At 41.7% G+C, this 19723-nt stretch overlaps 1 protein-coding gene across 1 annotated transcript in view; it reads left to right on the forward strand.

Annotated features, from left to right (window-relative positions):
- The window catches only part of ARHGAP20 (Rho GTPase activating protein 20), a 63993-nt gene that overhangs the window by 25908 nt on the left and 18362 nt on the right, over positions 1–19723 (forward strand). The window contains exons 3-7 of the mRNA XM_008502343.2: positions 4695–4865; positions 12135–12284; positions 14117–14158; positions 15076–15160; positions 17954–18031. Coding sequence (XP_008500565.2) covers positions 4695–4865; positions 12135–12284; positions 14117–14158; positions 15076–15160; positions 17954–18031 — 526 coding nt within the window. The remainder of the gene's footprint in view (positions 1–4694; positions 4866–12134; positions 12285–14116; positions 14159–15075; positions 15161–17953; positions 18032–19723) is intronic.

Here is a 19723-nt window from a genome sequence, read left to right on the forward strand (position 1 = left end):
CAAGTCACCTCAGATGCTTCTCATAAGTCATCCCTTCCAGACTTTTCAATTTATGGTTCTCCTTTGGACGTTCTCCAGTAGCTTGATGTCTTTTATATACAGACATGGTGCCCCAAACTGCAGACAATACTCAAGGTGAGGCCATATCAGTGCAGAGCAGAGTGGGACAATCACCTCCTTTAACTGACTGGTGATGCTGTGCTTGATGCACCCCAGGGCACAGTTGTCCCTCCTGGCTGCCAGGGCACACTGTTGCCTCATGTTCAGTTTGCCATCAGCCAGGACCCCCAGGTCCCTCTCCACTGTGCTGCTCTCCAGCCACTCATTCCCCAGCTGTACTTGCTGCCAGGGTTGCCCCTTATCCTTGTTAAACTTCATGTGTCTGGTGATTGCCCATCTCTCTAACCTGTTGAGGGAGTCGACTGCTGCTCCCAATTTTCTGACATCCACAAACTTGCTTAAAATGCCTTCCAGTCCTGTGTCTAAGTAATTGATAAAGATGTTCAAGAGGACTGGGCCAAGAGTGGAGCCCTGCATGACCTCACTAGTGACCAGTTGACATTCACTACCACTCTGTGCTCAACCTGTGAAGCACTTGCTCACACATACAATCATAGAATCATTATAGTTGTAAAGGACCCCTAAGATCATCAAGTTGAACCATCAGCACAACACCACAAGCCAACTAGACCATGTCCTCAACCGCTTTTTCTACATGATTTTTGAACCCCTCCAGAGATGGTGCCTCCACCACTTCCCTGGGCAGCCTGTTCCAGTGCCTGATCACTCCTTCCCTAAAAAAATGATTCCTAATATCCTCTCTGAACCTCATCAGGCACAACTTGAGTCCATTTCCTCTCATTATTCACTGGTTACATGGCTGAAGAGACCAACCCCTACCTCACTATAGCCTCCATTCAGGTACTTGTAGAGAGCAATAATGTCTCCCCTCAGCCTCCTTTTCTCTAGACTAAACAATAGGAATTCCCTCAGCCTCTCCTCATAAGGCTTGTGCTCCAAACCCGTCACCATCTTAGTTTCTCTTCTTTGGACATGCTCCAGCACCTCAATATCCTTCTTATAGTGAGGGGACCAAAACTGAACACAGTGTGTGAAGTGTGGCCTCACCAATGCAAAGTACAGGGGCACAATCACCTCTTTGGTCCTGCTGGCCGCACTGTTTCTGATGCAGGCCAGGATGCTGTTGGCCTTCTTGGTCACCTGGGCACACAGCTGGCTCGTATTCATCCAGCTGTTGATCAGCACCCCCTGGTCCTTCCCTGGGCAGCTTCCCAGCCGCTCTTCCCCAGATCTGCAGTGTTTTCTGGGGTTGTTGTGACCAAAATGCAGGACCTGATACTTGGCCTGAAGGTTGAACCTCATACTGTTGCCCTTGGCCCATTGATCCAGCCTGTCCAGGTCCCACTGTAGAGCCTTCCTACCCTCAAACATACCAACACTCCCACACAATGTTACTTTGTGGGGTTTTTACACATTACTCATAGAATGACTTCTGGGGGAACACAGGGCAGGCAGACAAGGCCCTACATCACTGATTTTTAATTTTAAAATTATATCAGAAACTACATTGACCTAAGTTCTGAGTTTTGCATAATTCTATCAAAAGGAATTTTCCAAGAATCAGCATTTGAATGCATAGCACTTTTTCAAAATTAGACTCATTTAATGGCCAGAAAAATCAGTGAGACATTAAAAAGTGAACTCCAAAAATACCTCTCTTAGATAAATCCCCACACCTGAGGGTATAGCTGATCTGCATTTTCTTGAGTATGACAAAACTCAAGATTAATTCCTGTAACAATGGAACATTAATTGAGACGATCAAAAGCATACTTTATAAAAAGACATTTTTGTAACTGCTGGTGAATTTATTCCATCTTCTTCTATCCTGAGGCTTTAGAAGATCTGTCTGAATTGATGGCTTTCATTTTTCCATTTTGTTTCAATGGAAGAAAATATTTTCACTTTAAAAAAATATGGCTGATCAGGTAAAGTCTATTAAAATATGTGAGTTCTTATTAGAGTTCAGATGGTAGATAGGCTTGAAAGGCACTGTGTTAGAAGTCAGTTTTCTTTAAAAAAAAATGATTTATAGTGTTGCGTTTTCTTGTTCTAAAACCAAGTTCAATGTGCTGGACCCTCCTGGCATAAATGAACATGCTGCACCTTCATTTGCTTAGCTACATGACAAAGATTTTGATTAGTTTAATTTGGGAGGTTCCTGGGCTAACAGATCAGGATGTAGAAAATGTATAAACAGGAATAACCAAATAGAATTGCCTGTATGGATACACAAGAGGCTGAACCTACAGGAAAGTCAGTAGGGAAGACACTACAGTATGATTTTAAGAATCAGTATGATTTTAAGAATGCTTCTGCTCATTTGTTAAAGCAGTGTCACATAAAAGGGCTTTTTCTCAGTATTGTGTACTGGATTCAAATGTAAGTGTCTATTTCCCTGATTTAACCTGTGAGGTAGAGGCCATGCATGACTTTCACACAGGTGGACCATTCCTGACCTCTGCTTAGGTTTCTGTGCCAAGTGCTGCTAGGGAGTTTATAAAATTGAGTCCCAGTAACCTGTCAGGAACTGATGAGCTGGTGACTTGGTGAATTCCCAGTTCCATGAAAGTAGCAAGGTAGGAGATGCTTGCTGCTCCCCTGATTCCTGTTGGTGGCCATGTGGCATATGTCACTACTGAACTGACCAAAATTCTCTTCTTTAACCTTCACACTCCTGAACACCTCTTCTGCTTAGGAATTATCAAAAAACTTCAAGTTTGCATTATTCATTCTGCAAGTAATTCCTCTTCTTTCTTCCCTGAAGAGATAGGTAATGAAAGAGAAGATTAAGACACACTTTAAGTCAAATTAAATTGAGAGATTCTTTCAAAAACTCAGGCTCCCAGCCAGAAAGGAGGAACCAAGGCCATACAGATCTCTCCCCAGTAGGTAGAGATCCTCCCCAGCCCCTTACAGATCAGTGAAAGTGTGTCCTGATAATGTAGGACAATCTCAAAGCTTATCCTTTCTCTCCCAGCTGTCAGGATTTCCTAAATAATTTCCTGAGTAATCCAGCCACAGGCATCAAGGAGAGGAGGGCTGGGAATCAGCCAGGCTCTAAGAGAGGTGCAAGAAGGTTTATGACCTTCATTGAAGGTTTCCTCTGCTCAGTCTAGTTTCCTTTCATATCTCTCCCCTTTATTTTGTGACTTTTACTGTGTAAGATTCATTTCTCCTTTCTCCTAGTAAAGTTGTGAGGTGTTTGTCATCCATTCCAGTGGGAACATATAAATAAACTATAGTTCCAAAGCTGCTCACTTCAGCCTTTCTTCAGCCTTTCCTTGCCAAGTTCATCCTGCCAAATTTTAGCTTAGCCTTTAAAAATAAAACAAAACAAAACAAAAAACCAAACCAAAACCCCAAAAAACAGGAAAAAAATTAACTGATTAATTCAGTCAAAGGAAAATAGTTCACTTGGAGACACCTCCAGGGAAAACATATAATTGAAAAGTTGCATTTAAAAGTAAGGAGTAGATGTACTGATGGGTCCTGGTTTTAATCCAGAAGTTCATGCTTTGAGGTACACCAGAGTGTAGGAGACCCAGGTTCAGTTCTCTCACCTGCCTAGAAGAGTTTGAGGCCGCATCTCTGGCTTTCCAAGGCAGATCCTGACCTGCAACCAGCTTCTAGAGAGCCCTGAAGGAGGAGTGATTTCCCCTCAGACCATCACATATAAACAGATGTTTTGGGGCAAGGCTCAGACACCAGGGATATCCTGGCTGTGTAAGTGAGCTGACCAACTTGCTGGAGAAACCCTCGTTTCTGTCTCTGTAACATTTTAACTACTTAATGTCATGCAGAACAGTTACACCAGGAGGGGTTGAGGGAATCATGTCTCCACCATCAGAAACCTTGAACTACTTGAAACTTCCTTAGAAAAGGTGTAGTCCAGGAGGGAGCCTGATCTGCCCTCCATAGGCTTGGGTTTGGATTATCCAGAAGCCCCTATACACAAAGCCTCAGACCAGCATAGCTGTGCTCCTGTCACACAACCAAACCCCACAAAGAGGATCTTACTTCAACACTTGTGAGTCATGTTCTGGAATAGAAAGAATGAGCAGCCTCTTCTCATGTTACATCTAGTACATGGTCTCTCTCTAGCAAGGTCCAGTTGCATCTTGTGGCTGTCTTTGGTTCTGAATAATTTCTATAAATTGGTCTTAATCAAGACAAATTAAACCTTAATTTGACCTTAAACCTTAATTTGATCTTAAATTGGTCAAAAACGACTCCCTTTCTGACTAAAGTGCAGTTATCCCTTTGTGACACATCTCCTCTCTCTTTATGGAGAGCCTACAGAAGGTGCAATATTTTCTCTAAGTTTTCAGTACAACAAGAGTCAAAATACAAATAGACAAAATAGAGAGTGCTATATTTAAAATATTGCTAAATGCTATCCATGTGCTTGGGCTCTACAAGGCTCAGTGACAACAGTACCTATCAGATTGTATGTCAGAATCAGACTGCTGAATTACCTTCATTGTCCCTCTCACTGAAATGTGGTCAAATAACTTGCCTTTTGGTTACATATGTAAGAAGCTCCTGCTTGGTTCTCACACACAGGCAATCAGCTGACTTGCTTTCCTTATTCCCTTTATTTCCTTTTGCAGAGAAAGCTGCTTCTCCCCCATCAGCCCAGAGGCATGTCCCCTTGTGCAATCTTTCATGTGCCACGACCGAGCATTCATCCTGGATGGCCATGTGCAGCTGAAGACAGGTCTGCAAACCCAGGAGAGACACCTTTTCCTCTTCACAGACCTTCTGGTTGTTGCCAAGTCCAAGTGAGTATGACACATTAGCACTGCTCCTACAGAGCAGCCCTTTTTCTCAGCACAACATTACATGGATTTCCATAATGCTTTTTAAGTAGCAAATCTTTCATAAATCTTAAAGTCAGTTCAAGTTAGTGCCTGAGGAGGTCAGGCACCTTTGAAAACCGATAGCCACAGAGGAAGTATTGCATGTTCTTGAATATATTGGTTGAATTGTATCATCTTTCCTTCTTTGGGAGTGCAGTGTCATGAAAACAACTCATCAGTGCTTGAAGTGCAGGACTTCACTTGGCCTTGTTAAACCACATACAATTGGCCTCAATCCATCAACTCAGCCTGTCCAGGTCCCACTGTAGAGCCTTTCTATCCTCAAGCAGATCAACACTCCCACCCAACTTGTTGTCATCTGCAAACTTAATGAGGGTGCACTCAATCCCCTTGTCCAGATAATTGATAAAGGTATTTAAGAAAATGGCCTCAATACTTAGCCCTGAAGAACACCACTTGTGACTGCCCACCAGCTGGATTTATCTCCATTCAGCACAACTTTTGGGGCTTGGTTAGCCAGCCAGTTTTTTACTCAACAATGCAGATGCTAGTCAAAGCCATGAGCAACCCAGTTTCTCCAGAACGCTTTGGGAAATTGTGTCAAAGGCTTTGCCAAAGTCTAGGCAGTCAACATCCATAGCCATTCTTTCATCCACTGAGTGAGTCACCTGATCATAGAAGGAGATCAGGTTTGTCAAACAGGACCTGCCTTTCATGAACCCACACTGACTGGGCCTGATCCTGCATGTCATGTGTGATGGCTTTCAAGATGATCTGCTCCATTACCTTCCTTGGTACCAATGGCAGACTGACAGGTCTGTAGTTTTTTCCTGGATCCTCCTCCTGGCCCTTCTTGTAGATGGGCATCACATTTCCTAACCTCCAGCTCACTGGGACTTCCCTGGTTAGACAATACACTGGTAGATGATGAAAAGTGACTTGGTGAGCACTTCTGTGAGCTCCTTTGGGTGGATACCAGCCAGCCTCATTGACTTGTGTGTAAGTGGTATAGCAGGGGACTAACCGTTTCTTCTTGGATTATGGGGGCTTTATTCTGCTCCCCATCCCTGTCTTCCATCTCAGGGGGCTGGGTACCCAGATAAAAACTGATCTTACTACTAAAGACTGAGGGATAGAGAGCATTAAGTACCTCAGCCTTTTCCTCATCCTTTATCACTGTCCATGCTCAATACAAACTATCCTTAGCCCTCCTTTTGCTGCTAATTATTTATAGAAAGACTTTTTATTGTCTTTTACAGCAGTAGCTAGATTAAGTTTTAGTTGGGCTTTGGCTCTTCTAATATTCTCACTGCACAGCCTAATGACATCTTTGCCTGCCCCTTTTTCCAAAGGCCATTAACTCTCCTTTTTTCCCTGAGTTGCAGTGATATCTCTCTATTCAGCCAAACCAGTCTTCTTCCCCAGCAGCTCCTCTTTCAGCACATGGGGACAGTCTGCTCCTGCACCTTTAAGATTTCATTCTTAAAGAGTGTCCTGCCTTCCTGGACTCCTTTTTCCCTTCAGGGCTGCCTCCCAGGGTACTCTATCAACCAGTCTCCTAAACAGGCCAAAGTCTGCCCTCCAGAAGTCCAAGGTAGTAGTTCCGCTGGCCCCCCTCCTTGTTCAAGAACTGAAAAATATAATACTGTGATTTCTATGCCCAAGACAGCCTCCAGCCTTCACATCACCCACAAGTCCTTCTCTGTTCACAAGCAGTAGGTCCAGTGGGGCACCTTCCCTATTTGGCTCCCCCACCAACTATGTCAGGAAATTATCTTCCACACACTCTGGGAATTAGGAGGACTGCTTTGTTTCTGCTGTGTTGTACAGCAAATGTAAAATCCTGCTGGTGACCCTAGAATTGGAGGTATTTATCTGTTGGTTCTTCCAGTTTCTTCCCTCATCATTCCCTGCAACTGAAGAGATAGAAGAGAACACTGCTTGTGCTACTAACTTAACCAGTTGTCCCAATGCCCTAAAGTCTCGATTGCCCTTGGACTTCTTGTAGCAACTTCATTGCTGCCTATCTGAAAAATCAATAATGGATAATATTCTGAGGGCCATACCAGGGTAGCAAGCTTTCTCTTCACATCTGTAACCCAGGCCTCAGGGAGGCAGCAACTTCCCTCGAAAGTTGACTTGGTCTGCATGGTGGGCCTTCTGTTCCCTTCCGAAGGGAGTGTCCTGTAACAATTCCCATCTTTTTTCATTTATGGAGGCAGCCTCGATGCAGGGCATAGGCTGACTTAACTTCAGCGTCACCTTCATGGACCCTTTTCCTCCTTATTGCTCAGTGTCACCTGCAGAGCCAAATACCTGTTAGGTCAGGGCACTTGGGAAGGTTGCCCTCTATCCCTTAAGTCACTGAGGTCAGACAGGCAGAGAGAGGGTAAGGAATCCTCTGTATCGTGCATCTCATCTGCCTGTTCCACCTGTTTCATCCTCAGTCCTATGGGATGTGGATAACTCCAGTGGCCATGTCACAGAGGCACCACAGATCTTAACACCTACCTGGAAGCTGCTTTGGAACACATCAGTGATGGGCAGCTGTGTAAAAATAGAGATTGCAGGCAGCATCACAGTGTCTGCCTCTTTATGTTGTGCTGTGCCAGGATGAGTGTGGGGAAGGAGAAGGAGAAAGGGAGCAGTGCTGAGCAGTCTGAATAGCGTTCATGTGTAATCACGCTTGCTGCTGAGCTCTGATTATTCACTCTACCATTCACAATTAAATCAGATTTACAAGCTGTGTTTAGCGTGCCAGCTTTGTGCAGCATTTGTAGTCTAAGGCAATTTTAGAGGGTGCTTTCACTTGTTGTTATGGGGAAATAATAATAAAAAAGTGTGATGCATCTTCATTCCCTGTTAGGCACTGTGGTTGTGGTTTCACAAGGTGGGTAATCTCGAGGTGAATCCTGGGCTTAATGTGTCTCTTTGCTTAAGCAATTATTTCAGAGACTGCTGGGGAAAGCCAAAATAAATCTGTGTTTTCTGTAGAAATCTGAACTGTGTCTGTTTGAATCAAACACAGTCGATGCAACCCCCCCAAGCTGAACTCCTTCACTTGATGTAGTGTGACAATACAGAGGGTATTTTACCCAAAACATGTTCCACACAGGTGGGTGGTGAACATAAGGATATTTAAGGGGGAATGCTGCTATTGTACCAGCAGTAGCAGTAATAGAATTGTTACTGTACTTGTGTGTGTTTGTGTCATCTAAGTAAAGCTTTGAAATGTCAAATATTTGCAATTTACCTGGTCTCCTAGGCTCTTTTTATAGTCACTGAGGGAAAACCAGCATCTTCCTCCAGCAAACTTGCCTGGCCCTGAATGACTGCTGATGGTGGGTGAGGGGTCTGTCATTCTGTTCACTGGCTACTCAGTGGGCATAGTCTCACTAGCTGAGGTCTAAGCTCCTAAATTGAAGAAGACTAAAGTCAGGTGTGATGAATCTCTCCCACTCTGGTCATCATGCCAAGCAGAAGGGATGTTTGAACCCCGGGCTGAGCTGCACATTATGGCAGGTTTGGCTGGGTCCCAGTGGGACTATTTGCATAGCAAAGCTCTACTCTGTGTAACCATGCCAAGATCTGGTCCCCAGGGAGTAGTAACAGCTCTTGCAGCATTTGATTTAGTGTGGCAAAGAGTCTGCAATATCTGAAGAAGGTGGAACAGAACAAATTGTGCTTCTGCATGTGAAAAAGGGGGAGGGGTATGAAGCCTTTGCTAGAAATATTAAAAATAGTATTTTGAGTGAAAATACTTCATGTATTTTAAAGAACTAATTGGGATGTTCTCTCTACAGCTGCTCTGTCAGCAATTAAAACATCAGAGCTGTCACTAATGAATGCTACTTAAAAATCAGCATTTTTAAAAACATCTCTCAGTAAAATACCATTGCTGATTCCTAGACCTAAGTAGTGTGTACTGCTATGCAGCTGTGACTATTGATTGTTATTGACTTTTTAATAGCTGATGTAGACTGAAAACAGCAGGTCACCAGTACAGTTGATTCCGACTTAACTTTAGAATTATTCCTTGTGAAGGTGCTGAAAATGTGTAGTGTTCTTTTGTGTTAAGTAGTTTTTCAGCTTGGGGCATATGAACACCTAAGATACCTTAGGTGCAGCTCAGTGCTGTACTGCTGTCAGGTCAGCAGGTCAGTCACTGTGAAAAGGGAGCTCATGGACAGTCAGGCTTCATATGGTCATCAGTTGGGTACAAGTTTTTCTGAAAGAGAGCTGCAAGCATTCTGTGTCCTCTGAGATTGCAGAGTAAACTCCTCTACAGGATGGAGCTTCTGTGTAAAGGCAGTGAATTTCCACTGCTCCCCATGAAATTTGTGGGTAAGACCTCCTGACAACTCATCTGTGTATGACAGAGTGGTTGTGGCTTTGTTTTCTGATACCTTTTAATAATTTTCGAAATGTAGACTTTTATCTTTTCAGATCATTCATTAGCCTAGCTTATGAAAAATAAGAACAATACCCATGCTGTGCTTCTGTCTCCTCTGCCCTGTCCTTTACTGCCTTTATGTGAAAATTATGTTATAAATCAATCGACTGAAAGTTTTTCTCACTAAATCAATATTAAGGATGGAATATGTTGTATTGATTTTAATTTACTGATTATATTTCTTACAGAGGGCATGTTTTCATTTGGCAGAGTAAATATTTCAAGGATCTGTCAGTTCACTGATCAAGGTTTCTCACACACATTTTTGTGTGGGAGGCACAGATGAATGGCTTCCTCTTTTTCCTTTGTAATACAAAAATGCATATTTATACATGCAATTTAATGTTGTTTTCCCAGCATGGCTGGACATAGAAATTAATGGTTGAGTACATACATGGAACTGTGGTAAGGGTCCTACTAAGGAGATTAGCAAACCTAGTGAGAAATTAATCTTCCATCTGTTAATGACTGCAAGGTATCCAGTTGCCAAAGGAAGAGGAACTGAATTTACTCAGCAGTAGTGGGGCAGTTTGGGGTGTGTTCTCTTGATTTCAGTGGGCTCTCAATCTGCCTGTTATTTATATTTTAACACTTGCAAGGGCACACTTACTTTCTTAAAAAAGAAAGAAAAAAAAAAGAAAAAAAAAAGAAAAAAAAAAATCTTCATTAGATTGTTACTCTTTCCATTTTATGACTGTTCAGTCATGCTGCTTCCTTAGTCAGTGATGGTATATTAATTTCTAGAGGTAATGCTTTGGCACTGTAATAGAAGACCTGCATTTCATAAACGCTGGGAACCTGTGGACTGCATAAAGGACATGGCAGATAGAGATAAAATTATACTTCAGGCTCTTTAGATGTTAATGCAGGCTACTGTTTCAGTGCCTCTGGAAACCAGGCCACTTGAATACTGATAATAGCTTAGAGCTGTGAGTAGGCATGGCAAACAGGGTAAGAATATACATCAAGCATGATTGGAGAACATCTTTGTGCTCCTGCCAACACCCTGCTGACAACCGCTGCTGGCACTGTAGGAGTCTGGCTTTATGAACTGTAAATGTTAGAAAAGTGGAAGAGCATGTAGAGGGTTCACTGTATTGGGTAATGTGAAAAAGAAATTGAAGAGAAAGGGAGGGTCAATAGATTTATTTTGTTGACTCAAGCCAGGCATCCATTTATTAGCATCTACACTAGAGTTCTTAGGTGGATTTTTTTGTAGATCTACGTTTTCACAGTTAATTGTGTGGTCAGTCAGTTACAGTTATTTCTTTATTTGTGACAACTGTCACCTGTTGCATCACAAACTCATTTGTTGACGAGCGTGTTGAAATGTTCTCCTATATTTTACATTTCTTTTTGATGGGGTAAGAAAATACAGTAGAGAAGTGAGATGTACAGCTGACCAGGAAATACCATGTTATAGTTAAAAAAAATACATGAACTTTAGATGGTATTTTACAGTATTTTATGGTAACCTAATTGAAATGCACCTTTTTTCCAGGTGTGATTTGCACTGGTGGTCCTTTCTTGGCCACCACTGTAAAGGCTGCTGGGTTATTAGTGGTGCCCTACTCCTCTACACCAGTTAGCATGATGTCAGCTGGAAACATCAGACCAGTCCGGGTCCTGAAAGTTCATCTATGTCCTCTTTAAAGCTGCAAAGTTCAAGTATCTTCATTCAGACTGCACTAGTTCAGCCTGCCCTAAATCAAATACCTTGTTAAGGAGTAGGTAGTCCACATGTATCAGAGCTCTAAGAAACTGCTTACCTGGCATCTCTATTTATAGAACACTAATCACCAGGATGCCTGGCACTCTCCCCATCCACTTTTGCAACAGTGTTGAGCTGCTATGCTTGTGCTTGCAATCCTTGGGTCAGAAGGGCAAAGTGTTTTTAGGGAGGGAACACTTTTCCTGCAGCCTTTCCCTGCTGGTCCAGGAGACTCATAGCTCAGGTGATTCAGTCTGCAAGGCCTCTGGTGCAAACCTGCCTGGAAACAGGAGCTGTTGTGTTGCTTACCCAGCTGAACTGACTTTGTGAGGTTTTACTTGTTTCTCACATAGCACTGTTGCCCACTGATCCTACAAAGGAAGGAGACTTACCCTGAAAAATCACATGGAAGAGAAGAGTTGAAATTAAGAAGTCTATAAATGTGGCATTCACTATTCTCTGATGTTTAGTATGATAAATTACAGGAAAGGCCAAATTTTTAAAAATAGGGGAAATTATGTATCTTCCTTGTTGATGAATAGATATTTTGAGAATTCATGAAGTCCTGGCTCATTCTCCGAGCTCATTCTCCAACCTACCTTCAGCTTAATTGTGGAGTCTTCATACGACTTGTGCTGTTTTCTGCTTGTTCTTTCTTCAGGATTGCCTGAAGAACTCACCACAGTTGTTGTCTCTGGTGCTAAGCAATCCAACTATACTGTAAACTCCTCAATGGCATTAAAGTCAGTGAAAGGAGAGCTCAACACAAGTGGCAATATTTACCACATGGTGAGATTTGGAGTGGAGTTTTTCCCCAAGGGCGATGTCCAGGGTCATCATAAGCAACCTATTTCTCCCACACATTGATGCCATTTCGATGAGAAATTTATATATTTTTATATGCAACCCAAATAAAACATTGTTTTCTTTAACTAAAGCAGAAATGTGTCTTCCATCAGCTCCAATACAAGCTTCACATATGCCTGAAGGAGCTAGAAACTGAGTTGTTTAACCTGCCTTGCTCTGTTTTTATGTGTATGACATACCCATAAATTTCTGCCAGCAGGTCACACTCTCATTTCAAGCTGAAGTGCCAAGCACGTCTCTGTGAGATGTGGACAGCATTTTGTACAGAAGAAGTCTGTGAAGGCAGCACAGACCCAGAGAGGTCCTTTGTCTTGGGCTGGCCCACCACAAACTGTGTGGCAAATTTCAGGTAAGAACTGAGATGTTTTATTTGTCAAAGTATCTAAATATTTTTAGGCTGGAGGGTAGCAAGACTGTCATGGGTTAATTTCAGCACCAGTGAAGGTGGGAAGCAGGAACTTACTGATTCTAAAACCAAGTCCTTCAGCTGCTGTGAGAGGGTCACTTACTTGACCTCCGTGCCACATCTCCCTGCAAATGTGGCAGCAATATTCACTTATCAGTTTATAATCTGAGAAAATACTTGATTTGGCAAAGCACTGTCAGTGCTGCATACTTGCACTGTAGAAATTCTCTTGTTTTGGAGGTATAATTTGACAAACACCTTGGCTAATTAATAACATGAACTACAAAGAGTAAACAGCCTAGCTAATGAAAGGATCAAAGACACCGTTAAAGGACACTTGTGAATAGGAGAGCTTGCATTGGAAGTAGCAGGACACATACAGTGAAATACTAACCTTGTCCTCTTCCTCTTTTAATTTCACTGTGCCAGAGCAAATGTCAAAATTCCTTTTAGAGCACCATCTCTGAATTTCAATAGACCCTTTTGGTCTTTCTTTGCAGAATTGACTGTAGGACACATAAGGGCTGTAGCAGTAATTTCAGTGGTTAAGCTAATTTCAGTCTCAGCAGGAGGACTCTGTCGTCACTTTGGATGAGGGAGGGCACCTTCCCCCTGAAATCCCAGCTGCTTAGCCACATTAATTTGGCTGGGTCTTGAAAAATACATTTTCTTCTTTACCAATAGAGAGCAAAAGCTGATGCATGCAGCTTAATTTGTATGTCACGTTGTCTGTGTCCAGAGAGAATACCGTGCACAGACTTCTCTCTGTGGGTCTGGTTGTGCTGTTTATGTCTTTTTTGCTTAAAAGGCCTGAAACAAAGCTGAAATTTTCTATTGATTTCCAGTTGAACTCTTGCCAATGAACATGAGCTTTAATCTTGAGACAGTGCATGGTCCTTTACAGCTACCAAAAAGTAGCTGGGTAGGAAAGCAATAGCTTCAGTTAAAACAGCCAGAGATCTTATAGATGTGAAATTATTTTATGTCTGGAGGTACAAAGAAAAATCTAAGATGCTTCACATGGGTCTGTATATGCATATCTGATAGAACTGAAGCAGCCAAAGGAGAATCATATTTTCAGTCTTTATAAAGTACATTCCCCTCAGAGCATCATTCAGTAGATTTCTAGTTCCCTAAATGCCTGCTCTGAAAACTTCAAGAACTTGATTTGCAGAAACTGCAGTGGGAATAGCAGTTATTCCATTTGCGTCAGGGTTTAAATCAAGAAAGTTGAAAAAAAATTAGGTTATATTCCTTGAACTATCCTGTTATTAGCTACATTTAACTGGATGGTTTGTATGCTTCAAAGTATATAAATGACACAAAAATAAACAAGATAAGCCTTAAAATGTCCAAAGTTAAACCCTACTAGGTACAATGGGATTTTTTTTCATTGTGGCTTTTGTGTACTTTGTAATGTGATAAATCAAGTAATAAATAAGGAGTGAATAAGAATGGTAAAAGTGGAAAGGAGTCTATACACCTGAGGAAATACCTTTAAACTTTTGAATGAAGCTCTTATTGCCTTATTTGGACAGTAGCTTTAGAACTCAGCCCATTTCCTACTGAAAAACTGGTACCTGGGGCTTTTGGCATGGCAAGCTTTTTAGATTTTGCAAGGAAATGGATTTTTCATTCAAATCTGGAAAAAAAAATTTAGTTCTTGTAGGTATTTATGGAAATTGCAACCAAGCAGCAGTCTGTTCTACCATGGTTTTTACAAGGACTATTTTGGAATTATAATAATGGCTGAACTGTTCCTGTTACTCTTGCAGGTCAGCAGAACAAAAGGATACATGGCTGTCTTTTTTGCAAAGGTAATTTATTAAAGTCTTTGAAGGCACTGAAAAGAGTCCCAGTCATCTAGACCATTGATTCCCAATCTGTGGTACCTATACCATCACGATAGATGATCTCTTTTGAAGTGATATTAAGAAAAAAACCATCTCTCTGCATATGATGCTAATGCAATGATCACTACACAAGGAGGGAGATGCTTTTCTGTGCCTGAATGTGGCTCAGCACAAAGCTGGAGCAATTCCTATCCCATGTGGTCCTTCCCTGTGCAGTTGTAGGAGGCTCTGCCACCATCACCCTGGTTGAGCCTGCTGTCCTTTCCATGGTGATGACATCTAAGCAAGCTCTGTACAAGAACCTGAGCTCCAACCTACCTGCTGCTCATGGTTGGCTGTATTTTGGTCTTGCAAAATGAGCCCTAAGATGAAGGGCATGGTGGGAGGGTTTGCATGAACAGAGCTGTCTTATTGCAGTGTTTGAATAGAAACTTCTGGGTGAGCTTTGAGTCTATCACAGTTCCTGAGTCTGTTTAAATCATTCTTGCTAGGTATCATTTCTAATTCATTCTTCTCCTGATCAATCCTTTGAACTAATCTGTACAGTGGGATGCAATTAATTCCAATAGGAGTATGTAGTGTGAACTGAGGAATCACAGTGATAGGTAGGTTTTATTTGATTTTTGTAATCCAGTTTCTCCAGTGCTTACATTGGTTTCTACTATGAGCTTAAGTACCACAGAGTATTCCTGGGGACCATGGTCAGCATCCCTTCCAGATATTGACGGATGCTTTCTAGTCCTCAGAGATCATTCTACTGCAGTACATTTGCAAATAATTTGCTTCTTGTCCAGTTATTGCTTGATTGCTGTTTAAATCTCCATCTTGCTGTTTATGCTTGCAATATTAAAAAATTACTTGTTTTGTGCTTGTTTTGTCAGTCGAATACGAGAAGAGAAGGAAAAAGATTATCCTAAAACCATTCCTCTGAAGATAATTGCAAAGGACGTGGGAACTTGTGCATATGTAAGTGCTTTCGAGCTAAAACGGGAGTATAAATTCCCAGCACCTGTGAGCTGTAGTCACCTGTAAATCCTGTGGACGCTGGGAAGATTCCTTTGGGTTTCAGCCTACTGGATCCTACCCCTTTAAAAGACTTGGCATATGCAGCCCTGAAATATTTGTTTCCTGTGTTTAGTTCATGAGTTCCTTTTTAAAGACAGTGTGCTTGGTAGGAAATACTGATTCTGGCACACAAACTAAAGACTGTACAGTGTGGAGTCCCAAGAAACACCTCTAGCGGAAGTTATGCAGAAGCATCTTCAGAAATGCCAGCACAATGTACCCTCTTTTTGCTCGTAAAGCTGATCTAAACCCACAGCTGCCTTCATTGAAATCTGTGAAGCTGCAATGTGTTTTATTGTTTATAATGATCATAAGTCAGTAAAGCTCTGTGTGTATGAACACCCATAAATTGCCTGAAGCATGTTTTTCATCAGCTGGCATTCATAAATTTATAGGCACAAGGTAAACTGGTAAAGAAAGGTCTATGCAGGGTGATTTTCACCTTTTTACTAAGTAACTCTTAACAAATTAGACTAAATTGTATATGTAGCTAGTTCCCTGGGGATGCCCTAGCATTCAGTGATAATCTATCCATTCTTCCTCTGCTTTGTCCTTTCTTTCTAACTGCTTGTAAGATCTCAGTTTTATGCTTAGAAGCCTAAAGAGCATTTGCAAGGACATGAGAAATTTTTACAAAAGTTAGAATTCATTTGAGGTCTTTGCCTGACAGTGAATCTCCACTTAGGATCCTGTGTTTGCATAGACATAAGCATAAAGGAGTCTGCCTTTTTCCAGAAAATCCTCATTAAGGTAAACAGTAATAGAACTGTGACATTGCTAAGGCAGATGTTAATGAGCAATAGCAGTAATTGTGATAGTTCAAATGCAGGTCAAGGAGTGCTCAGGTGTAACTGTCTATAAATCATACATGCACTCAGGTGTTGCACTCTTATACCAGAGTTTGTTTGTTTTTTTAAAAAATGTTTTTCTCTCCTTAGCGATAATTAGTTCTTATGCCAAATATGCTTTCCTCATCCTAACAGTCCTAGAAATTACACACTGTACTCTGGGTAGTATAAGTAATAAAACTGGGGGAGCAGATGGAAACTTTTTGCTGCTAATAGTTCTTATGGCACTGTGGTTCCCATGCTACAGCAGCTGGAAATGCCCAAGAATTATTTCATTTAGAGGCCATAGAAGGCTGAGCACAACACACAAACCGTTTTATTATATTCTAGCCAAGAGCAAAACTTATGCAAATATACTCACCTACTCCTGAGAGCCAGATGTCATTGCTTCAGGCAAATGTTAAATTTTTTATGGTATGAACATTCAGATATATCCTGAAGCAAAATATGCAGTATTCATGCTACTTTCCTTTGATTGCCATTGCAGCTTGCTACTGTCAGAGACTTAAACAAATGTATAGCTCAGACCCTTTCTAAATGCTAAATGTGAGGGGTTTGTTTCACCTGAACATCCTGTGGCCTGGTTGAATTGATGTGCTACACAGAGCAGCAGACTACAGCAAACAGCCCTGGGGCTGGGCAGTGAACATTTCCATCCTGGCTCTGCCATCTTCACTTCTTCAGGCCACTGGATAGGTCTGGAAGGTTTGGTGCAGTTTTTTCTGCCAGGACTTCAGACTGGCTGTGATCTAGGTGCAGTCCAAAAGCTATGAAGTCCTGCTAGTGAAGCCAAACCAGCATGCCTTTGAGGAGGGCTCAGTAACCTGTGCTTGAGACGTGGGAGCTGCCTGACAGCTTGGAATTGAGGCCAGCGTGGGTGTGATGGTGCAAGCAAAACCCACTCTGGACATGCTCTCCCCACTTGTTTTTGCCTGTGCAAGGTGATGGCAGTGGTGATGCCACATCCCAGCAGGGAGAGGGTGGAGCCACCAGTCCTGGTGTGTTTGAAAGGTGCTGTGGTGCCAAGGTACAGGCAGCAGTGCTCGGCTGTGCCAGAGCAACACTGCTGGCAGGCAACAGGTGTTGAGCTCTTTCTCTGGAAGGACTGCCTTGTGGAAAGAAAGACCTCCTCTGGCACAAATCTTGGTACTTTGTGCTGGTCTCTGTGGCTTTTTAGAAAGCAGTGTTTCTGGTGATCTGTTTTTCCATACTGCCAATCAGTAGATTCCAGAGGATGATGGAGAGGCAGCATTTTAACTGGATGAAAGATTGCCAGGGGGAAATATTTCTGGTACTAAGCCAAATCTAGTTTTGAGAAATCTATCTAGAATGTGGGATAGGATATAGAGGTGAACAGCCTGTGTACAGTATTTTCTTACCATGAAGATCTTCAGTAGCGAATGACAGAAATTATTAACAACTGATAAAAGATCCTCTTATTTCACTGAAAAAAAACCTCACTGAAATATTTCAGTTCTTCAAAGGAAAATTGCATGCTTTTAAATTAATCAAGCTCTTACATTTCCCTCATGCAGTGTCTAAAGTGCAGTTAGTGGCATATTTTAATGTGGAGGTCTTGTCCCCAGTACTCATGGCACTCCCCTCTCTGATGGAGCTGTTGGGGAAGTGGGAAGCAAATGCTGAAAGTATGTGACAAAGCAGAGGAATCAGGTCTGTCTCAGACTTCTGCATCTTTATCTGTGTAGTATAATTTATTTCAAGTTAAATTTGAATATACTCTCAATTTTTCCAGCAAGGAATTATGCAGCCAAGCTATTTCACATCAGTTACTTTTTGCAAATCCAGATTTTTCACACCAATTTTAACTTCTTTTTTGTGTTCACAGTCAAAAACCCTAAGTGTAACAAATGCTGACACAGCAAATGATGTAATTCTCATGGCCCTGCAGCAGCTGGGAATTAACGTAAGTCCTTACACCAGTTTTAATGAATCTTTTTGTCGGTGCTTTTAATAATCAAACCTTCTCTTGCACGTTTCTCATGTTTTAAGATATGAACATTAATTAAATCCTTTATCATTGCAATTCAGTATTGTTGAAATTAAACAAAAGTGCCTTGTTAATACATAGACCTCCAGAGATCATCAAGTGCCTTAGAAGTTTTGAACAAGTGTCTCATCCCTGTAAGGGATTCGTCGTGTTTGAAGTTCCTTTTAAATATATTCTGCTGATGCCTAAGAGGAGATACCTTGACACAAGAAGTGAGAGTTTGACACAGCTCTTTACTCATACTTCAGTGTGAGCAGGAAAACTACTGACCTGCTTGTTAGCTGGTTTCAAAATATCCAAACATGCATTACCAGCTGTGTCCCCAGATTACAAGTACAAGCACTGCTCTCCAGTGTCCAAATCAGGCACTCTAGATATCCGTGGACCTTTAGTGTTATGTGAGATATGAATGTAACTGAGTCATTGCCCAGAATCTGAATGTACCCAATTTAAGCAATGTCCTGAAACTGTTTCACAGAAAGGTTTTCACAGGACTTATAATAATCCAGGATAGTGTACGAAGTAGATGCAGTGATTCCTAGTAGATCAAGTACTGCCTCAGCTGGCTCCCTCTACTCTAAACCAGAGAATATAGTGCCTCAGGCATAGTAATGAATCAGTGCCAGGGACAAGAATTCTGGCTCTTTTATTCTGTTTCTGTCGTTGTTTCTCCGTGTGTCTCACACTGACACCAATGGTCATAGAAGGTCCTGCATGACAACTTTTTAGCTGGCCTGTCAGTCTGCTGTTAGGATAGCAAGATATTTTAAATGTCTTACACTTGATTCATATGCTGGTCTTGTTGCATGGAATCTGGTAGTCTGTCCTTACAACAGCTCTGGGTGTGAAGTGTCAAATATGACCAAAATGCCACTCGTTTGCTTCCCTAGGGCTTCTAGCAAAGCCTAGGGCTCCAGCAAAAAACTGAAATAACCTCAGAATTTGCCTTCCCTAGCAATCAGTATCCATAATTTATACAGGCTTCTAATGTATCCAGAAGCCATTCTGCCAGTTTGGTATTTCCCAGGCACAGCAATTTCTCTCTAGCCATCTTGTTATGGCTCAGACATCCCATTGACATCAGAGCTGGGGCTCAGGATGAAGCACTGTGTCCAATTATCCTAGGGTAGCTCTAGGGTTAATGGAGGGGCTGCAAGGTGAAAAGGTTAACATGCGTATTAAAATTAGGATTTTAACTTCAAATTGTTTTCCCCACTCTGCATTAAAAATCAAAAGACTATGCTATAATATGACTCCAAGTCTTTATTATCATATGCTTAATTTTTACCCAATTTTATGGGTGATATTTGCACTTCCTCGTTTGGTGTACAAAAAACCCAGGAAAATGGTAGTACTGGAAGATATTTTGTTTGAAATGAACAGGAGGAGGAGCTGGTTAGGTTTCAGCTCTTTGTTCTTTTGTATGTATCACAATCAATCTTTTCCTCCTCTTTACATTTTTTTTCAAGTAGAAAAAGAATTACAGCCATCCAAAGATGTAAAATCTTGCCCGCAGAATTATGTGCCCTAGTAATATACTGCAGTTTTTCACTGCATCTTCATAGCATAAGCCTTTTTCATTAGAGGCGTATCATAAGATTAGCAATA

Source organism: Calypte anna, chromosome 1 (assembly GCF_003957555.1).
Source record: "Calypte anna isolate BGI_N300 chromosome 1, bCalAnn1_v1.p, whole genome shotgun sequence".
NCBI lineage: Eukaryota > Metazoa > Chordata > Aves > Apodiformes > Trochilidae > Calypte > Calypte anna.